The sequence below is a fragment of the Arachis ipaensis genome, chromosome B5, assembly GCF_059453495.1.
Source record: "Arachis ipaensis isolate K30076 ecotype BB chromosome B5, ASM5945349v1, whole genome shotgun sequence".
NCBI lineage: Eukaryota > Viridiplantae > Streptophyta > Magnoliopsida > Fabales > Fabaceae > Arachis > Arachis ipaensis.
In genome coordinates, this window is record NC_142440.1 from 150,513,972 (window position 1) to 150,522,933 (window position 8,962).

An 8,962-nucleotide genomic window follows, 5' to 3' on the forward strand; every position below is an offset into this window, starting at 1 on the left:
AATCTAGCGGCGATTTTTTAAGGATTTTGTGACGATTTTTAAGTAATAAGAACATTTTTTCAACTGATACTATATTGTTGATTTTTTTTATTCAATATTAGAATTATATGATGAGAACAGATTGATTTATATAATGATAGATCATTTTAAGAATTTGTAAATTGCTACGCTTTATATTCTTTGACCAATGCTTTCGTGAAGATGCTCGAAAGTATAATAAATATAAGGAAAAAAAAGTGCAACTTTAGAATAGATATATATAATATGATATATATATTTATTTATATTAATATTGTTATTTCTTACAAGGAATTAAATGACATTAGAAATATTCAAATATATGACACTCAAGCATGCTGGAAACAAAGATGAGTAGCTAGAAAGCTGAATCATGAAGACAAATTGGATCAGGCCCTGGTGGTAATTATGTTTTCACCACTTAAGCTTTTCTGGGAAATACTGCAAAAAAAAATTAATAATAAATTAGGACCATAGATTTTGAGAATATAATGAACAAAAATAAAATTGAAGAAATTATTAATACCATCCGATCAAAATCAAATTATTCACCTTGTTAATGAGAGACATGTAATAAGGCTTGACTTTTTCAACATCAACTTTGACTTTGCTCTTGCTGTAGAGATCATATTTGCTATAAAAAAAAAACAATTTAATTTATTATTACGTGATAAATGGGAAAAGAAATATTTAAATGAAAATAAGATGGATGCTAACTTGAATGTATGGAGCCACTTCAAACCCTCATGATCTGATTCATTCATGAATTGTTTATATGCTCCTTCCCTATGTAAAGCTGCAAATAAATTTATACATTTAAGCTGTTATATTTTCTGGATATTGAGAATTATTGTTACAATTTTACATAGAAGAAGTTTATAGAATTTGATTAAAAAAAAAATGCTTACGGTAGAAAGAGTGATATCTGATAATGAACAATGCTGGTGGAGGCAAAGTAGTTCCATTTGCCAAACAAACCTGCATATTCCAAATAAAAGTACCATTTATTATATATCATAAACAACATGCAAAAAAAAAAAAAATTGCAATATAATTGATTAAAAAATATGAAAAAAATTATTTTTTTTATATAAGACTCTCACCATATACATGTAGTCGTCATGACCCCATGACATCATTACTTTGTCTAGTCCACATCCTTCTTCATAAATCCCATTTTTAGTGTTATATTTAGGGTTGTTAAAATCAGGATTTTGCTCGAAATACTGCAGCAACAATATTGGAAATGTATGTTAGATAATAATTCATAATTTGAGATGAAAAATATAAAATGAATATCATTTATGGGATTCTTAGACAAAATTATTCACCTTATAGTGAACATTTGACTTATCAAAAGCACACCCAACGGGGAATGTGTCACCTGCAAATTAAATATGTAATTAAATCTCAAATTAGATGATAATTATATATGTTAAACTTTTTTTTTAATTATATTAATTGCTATAATTATCACTTATGAATTTGAAAGAATAATTCTCTCACCAACGACAGCCCATTGAGGAAGTGAACCAAATTGAGGAAGAAGAAGGATCTTTCCAAGATCTGAAATCCACCAATAATTAATATCAGCATAATAATGATAATAATGAGAGAATAAATAATATATGCATGGGAACCAAATTGAATATTAGAATTTAATAATGTACAAATATACCATGGATAAGAGCAGTCAAATGCATCCAATCTTCATCGGGAAAATCTTTTCTAATAGCTTCAGCAGATTGTAATAAATGTTGGATTTGAGGTTCATCCAAATCAGGATCACTGTCATCCACCACTGAATTGAGAAGCTCACAACATTCCCATATACCCATTTCTCCTTTGTTGAATTTCCCATACTCCTCTCTCATTTTCTTCACCTATACAATTAATTTAGGTCAGCATCAAATCAAAATATATTTTGATGAAAATTATTGAAAGAAACATCATGCATGCATGTTTTCTTACATAGTCATATGTCTGGTTGATGTGTTGTTGCTTATAGAATTCCTCTACACCCTTTTGCCTTTCACTTTCAGCATCATAGCTCCTGCCAAAATGTTCAACAAAAAATTCCAAGTTAAAAGAGTTAAATTGAAAAAGTAAAATCAAAGGAGATTAATAATGGAAATGGAATTGCAACCTGAATGAATGTCCAAATGCATTGGTGTCTGGAGCATCAAATCCCTTGGATGATTCATCATTGGTTTCTGATGATTGTGCCATGTTCTTTGCAACTTCTATATATATATACAGAGAGATCCATGAAACAATGCAAAAACATCACATTAGAACTTGTACCTAATTAAGAAATATAAAAATAACGGAACTGTGTTATAGACAATGAATAAGATTAACAAGTGATCATACCAGCGGTTGACATTTTTATTGTATGTCAAGAAAAATACAGAACCAAATCACCTAAGAAACAAATCACTGATGAAACATGAAATCAATTGAATAATCCAGGGGTATTTATAATCCAATTCAAAACCTCCTTGCCGGGTAATTAGGAAGCAACTAAAACTAAACCGCAAAATTATTGTTCCTGAATCTTTTCTTCACCACAAAATGTTACTAGCTAAATATGGCTATGGCCTTAAAATAGCAAGACCTTACAACCGTCAATTTATTCCTCTTTCTTATTTTATTTTATTTTATTTTATTTAGATTGTCCAACCAAGCCCATTAGAATGAAAACAAAAAAAAATCAAAAATGGGCTTGACAAAAACACAATGGATAGGATTTTGATGCATGCTATTTTTATCTTTTATATACTATACTATATATAGCATTCTGATATGAGGCTAGCTATTATTAGACCTTAGAGAATTTGCCAATTAAGTGCAATAGTATGCGTTACAGCCCACAACCCATTACCCTATAATGAAATCAACATCAACTTTATGAAATTTGGCTTTCAATAAATACTTTGGATCATTATTTCTTCTTTTTAATTAGTTCGTCACTATTACTGAATAAACTACCTTTTTTTTTTTAACAAAACCATCCATCATTATTGGAGGGTGTTTAAGGGGGATAGGTTCAATCGGCTAAGCCTAATCCTTGATGGATATTAGATTAGCTTATATATTTTATAATCAAAATTGTCAGTATTCAAATTTTTTATAATAACAATGATATCATATTCGACAGTAATTTTTTTGGGTACATCAACTATTAGTATTAATTTTTTTCTATAATATCACTAAGTCTAATATGTCAAAGACTAATTTACTGCAAATTGAAAATTTTATTTAAGATTTTGTTATTAGTATGGTACTTCTCAATTCGACATGTTAAAAACTAATTTATCATGAATCAGAGTTCTGTTTAAAAATTTATCGTTGACTAATAAATTGCCATACACATAAAGTGAAATTTGAACTATTGATATTTATTTAAGCGAACAAATAAATTAACTATTTTTAATCGAAATTAATTTTATTTATAAATATTCTTTAGGACAACTTACTTAAATAAATTAAGTGAAAGAAGAATTTATCCAATTAAATATTTTTAAATACCAAGATACAAATGTATTTTTTTATAATTCTATAGAAACCATTATTAGCAGTAGCGGTTTAAGGAAGAACATAAACCGTTACTAGCAGCTATGGTTTATGTGTATTGGTGACATAATAGAAACCGCTATAGACAGCAACGATTTATGTGGAAGGAGGTCTGCACATAAATCGCTGGAGACAATAGCGGTTTACGTGTAATGTATTGTATGCATATAGTGCTTGGCTATGTATACCCATCCAAGCCATTGAGGTAGTAGTAGAATGCCATTTTTTATGGTGAAGAAAATTTTTTAATTCTAATGCATTACTCTAGGAAAATTAAGAAAAGCAAAATGCACCGGTGAAATTTACAAATAGAAAATCGATTAGTCTTTTTATTCAGTCGTGGATTGGCAGAGATAAAAAAAAATTGGGTGTGCGTGGGACAGTAAAAAAATTGTTTTGCAAGAATATATTGAATAATTATGTTGATAATGAATTTTGTGTTCCATGTTTATTGTGATAATTTTTTTTAAAAACAAAAAAAATATTTTATTTCATTAAAAAGAAAATATAGAATTTAAAATTCAAGAGATAAAAAACCTCAAATTTCACAATACAAAAATACAAGGAATATGTACTTTTTGGGATGCGAAAAAAAATTATAGCAAGAATTTATAGATTTTCACTAATGTGAGTTATTTTACAATTTTTACTTCCTATATGTGTGTATTTTTATATTATAAAATTTGAGAATTTTTTTATATTTTGAATTTTAAATTCTATATGTTCTTTTTAATGAAATAAATTTTTTTTTCCTTTAAAAAAAGTTATCACAACAATCATGAAACACAAAATTCATTATCAACGTAATTATTCAATGTTTTTGTAAAACAATTTCTTTACTTACCTTGTTCCAGACACACCTAACTTTATTTTTTATTTCTGCCAATCAATGACCTGATAAAAAGACTAAGCGTGTTTTTTATTTGTAAATTTCACTCGTGTCTTTTGTTTTTCTTAATTTTCCTAAAACAATGCACTAGAGTTAAAAAATTCTTTTTACCGTTTTACTGCTACCTCAATACCTTAAATAAATATACATAACCAATCACCATATGCATACAATACATTACACATAAATTATTACTGTCTTTAACGGTTTATGTTCATACTGCATTACACATAAATCGCTACTGTTTATAACAGTTTATGCCCAAACTTCCTTAAATCACTATCACTAGTAACGATTTATGTTCTCCCTTCAACCACTACTAATTTTTATAAAATTATAAAAAAATACATTTGTATCATGATATTCTGTGTAAGTAAATTGTCCTATTCTTTATTACTTTGCTTTTTTTTTTTTTTCACATCAATACCTATCTCGGCCAAGCTAACTAGCCCCATTTATATTACGGAATCAAATTCCTTTTAACTTTTTTATATATTTTTGGCATGAAATCACATACATGTGGTTTGACCCGTAATATATAATAATAAAAAAATTGCAAAAGTTTGTATTTTAAAAAAGCTAATAAAAATATTTAAAATAATGGATAATGATATATTTTTCTGTTAGAATTATAAATTTAATCTTAAAATACAAACCAAATATTAGAAATATTATAAAAACATATTGTTAGAATTTTTTAGAATTTTTTAATCCAAAGATTATTTATATTAAATTATTAAAAAATAAAATACTTGAATGCGAAAATGTACTTGAATTCATGAATATGATTGAAAGAGTTTGATTTTTTGATCTTCCTCAACTAAAATTTTCTATATTTCTAATAGGACAGCTAAATTGTAACTTTTCTTTTATGGAAAAGAGTTGATGAGGCGATTTTGGTATATTGGAAACCGAAACCTAAAGTCATTATTTATATTTGAGCATGATACCTGTTAAACTTTAAAGTCCAAATAAAAATAGTATCTAAAGTGTAAAAGATAATATATCTAAAATTCAAAAGATAATATCTAGTTTTATTCTCATTTAATTCCAAATAAAAAATAATTATGACTTATTTAATTTAATATTTACAACAATAAATGAGATCACCGTTATATAAATCGTTTAATTTAAAATAACATAATTTATAAATATAATTAATATATATTACACACAAATAAATTAAAAAATTAAATAGTTTCCTAACACATATATTATTAATAAATGCAATTCCACGATGGTTTAGGTTAGTGTTAAAGCAATAAATAATATTGAAGCATTATAATATTATCTGCACGAGCGAGCAAGTTGCATAATTACCCTCTATCTCTTCCATGCCTTTAATTTCATATATGGGTCCCAACTTTACTTCATTCCCATTTACCAACCCAAAAAATATGTAAAATGCGTATCTTCTTTTTCATAATCATTTACAACCTATTGTCCCTACATCTGTACTATATACATATATATCCGGGAATTAAGATTCTCTAGATCTAGTTAGATATATATTTATTTATGTATCTAAGTATTTTAATCATTTAATATTTTAAATCACTAATTAAATGATATGATATTAAAATTTTAGAATTTTATCTTTGTTATTTTTAAAAAATAATATAAAAAAATTTATTCAAAATTTATACCTCAAATTCCAAAACAAAAATCTTGTAGAAAAAAAGTTTAATTTTGATTTATTAATAATATAAAATATTTTATATAATAATTTAATTATATTCATTTTTAAATAATTATTTATGTAATTAATATAAAATATAATTATTTTTTCCTGATATATATGATAATACATAAATAAATATACCAACAGTATATCAAAATTAAATTTTATAAAAGAATATATTAAATAGATAATTTAATGGTATTGTTTCTGAATAAAAAATCTAAGTAAGCTTAATTTTATGTCGTTAAATCTTTCTAGCTAGTGGAGTTCAAAAAGTTCTTTTAACGCACAAACACTAATGATATAGTATCTGTAAAATGTTACTAATATTATAATTAATTAATTAGAAACTAGATACTTATAATATAATAGCTTTTCTTTTTTTCTGAAAAAAAAAATTATTTCCCTTGGTATTTTAGTCATCAAAATCTACCAAGCAATTTGGACAAAAGAGAACATATCACATCGATGTGACCTTCCCCTAACTGATATTCAACTTGCATTCAATATTCAATAGGAAGAGCTTTAATTATATCGAAAATATTGGTGTTCTAGTTATTCTAATTATGGATTTAAATTATAAAAAATATATATAATATATATTAATTAAAATCAACAGTTAAAACAATTGAAATACTGGTATTTCTGGTACACTTAAAATTTTTCATATTCAATATATATAACTATTATAGAATCAAATTGATGTCATAATATAGAGATTATATATATGTAGTAGAAGCATACTCATACATATATATTTATAGATAGATATATGTCCCTCTCATGGACATAAATATCACTTAAAAAGAAAGCATCTGGGTGACAATTGTAATTAACTCGTTCATGGATTTCAACGATATATATAAGACAGTGCACTTCAGTTTCAGTTGCACACACATTAGGCTACAAAAAAGTAATATAACTATGTATGTGTATAGAAATGTCTTTTTCTTTCACTATTTCAAAATAAGAATAACATCTTCGCGTGCTATCTTGCCTAATTTTCGAACCCAACATGCTGATTGTGATCGATTAAGATATATATATATATATATATATATATATATATATATATATATATATATGATAATTAAAGAATCTTATTTTATAGCTTCTGAATTTCTACCAAATTAGTTATCCACTACTACTCTCCACAATATAATTATAAGTTTGTTGAAAATTCTAAAATTCATTTCATCTAAAGACCATTTATATTAAATTATTAAAAAGGGGATATTTGAGAGCAGAAGTGTACCTAAATTTGTAATTATAATCGAGAGTATTTGATTTTTTTATCTTTTTCAATCAAAGTCTTCTATATCTTTAATAGGGTTGAATTGCAATTCTTCCAATGTAAAAAGAGTTACGGAAGCAGTTTTAATGTATTGGAGACCAAAATTCTAAAGTCACTATTTATATTTGAGTGTGAGACATCTATTAAACCCTAAAACCTAAATAAAATAGTATCTCTGATTTTATTCTTATTTAATTCAGTATTTATGAAAATAAATAAGATCACTATTATATAAGTCATTTAATATAAAATAGTTTAATTTGTAATTATAATTAATTAATATATGTATTATCCATAAATAATTAAAAAATAATATTTTTTTAACAAAGTTATCTATTTAAAAAAGAGTATTGCTACATACATAATTAAATTATTTTAATAATTAAATTTAATCAAATTAGTCTAATATTAGTAGAATGAAAACTAATTAAAAAAAACTAAAAAAAATTATTGAATTTGGTTAAGAAATAACTTTCTCACATCACTTTTCTACCTCAAAAATTTCCTCAAAAAGAGAAATAAGGTTTTCGGTCACTCAAAAAGATATGTATGTGTTGTATAAGTAAATTATTAAAATTATATTTACATTTAAAATTTGATGATTTTATGTAAAGTAATTTTTTTCTCAATTTTTTTTGTGAATGGTTGAACATTCTTATATAAAATGAAAAAGAGATCTAGAGTTATTTTTTTAATTATTTTGTCACATTTTTCATAGTAACGAAACTTAGGTAAACCCAACTTGGGAGATTGAGCTACAGATTAAACAAAGTACCATTCGCAACAAACCACTTGAAAAACCAAAAAGCATAAATAATTAATATTTAATTTAAAAATATAACAATTAATAAATTTTATACATTCAAAATTTACTATAAAAAATAAAAAGCACAAAATATAAAAAAGCAACAACCAAAAACCCATTATTATTAATGACGGATTAAAAAAATTTTGACAGTGAAAATAAAATATATATATAACATAATAATAATTTGAGTTTAGTTAATATGTGTTTTTAAGACACATGATAAACTTAATATTAGTGGAAGGTTTTAAATTTTTTTTATTTAGTAACTGCAAAATAAATACATTAAAAATTTAAATTTTTTGTATTTTTAATAAAAATATTCTAAATTTGTAATCTTAATATATACTTTTAAGACACAAGATAAATAAATTTTAATAATTTTTATAATAAAAATATTATATTACATAAAAATCAATTATAAAATTGTTTATTAACCATTATGTATTTGTTATAAATATATTTATTGTTTAATTCATTTTCAATATGTATTTTATATTTCAATATATATTCTATACGAATAGTTACTTTTTATGTACATATAGCATAATTATTGTTATAATTATATTTTGTTATTGTAAAATATGATTAGTCTTCAAAATATATAATTTATAAACTAAAACACTAAAATAATAATATATATTTTATAATTCTATTTTTTAGGTTTCATATTTTTAAAAAAATTGAGTAATTTTTTTT

At 24.2% G+C, this 8,962-nt stretch overlaps 1 protein-coding gene across 1 annotated transcript; it reads right to left on the minus strand.

The window, feature by feature from the left end:
- Positions 1–250: 250 nt before the first annotated feature.
- LOC107644461 (inositol oxygenase 2-like) lies at positions 251–2,466 on the minus strand. Its single transcript, XM_016348322.3, has 11 exons — positions 2,392–2,466; positions 2,165–2,261; positions 1,990–2,071; positions 1,697–1,901; positions 1,525–1,584; positions 1,350–1,402; positions 1,122–1,244; positions 927–996; positions 736–814; positions 571–652; positions 251–459 (listed from the first exon to the last, which is right to left on the minus strand). The coding sequence occupies exons 1-11, from the start codon at positions 2,402–2,404 to the stop codon at positions 433–435; spliced, it is 891 nt and encodes a 296-aa protein (XP_016203808.1). The 5' UTR covers positions 2,405–2,466; the 3' UTR covers positions 251–432.
- Positions 2,467–8,962: the final 6,496 nt, after the last annotated feature.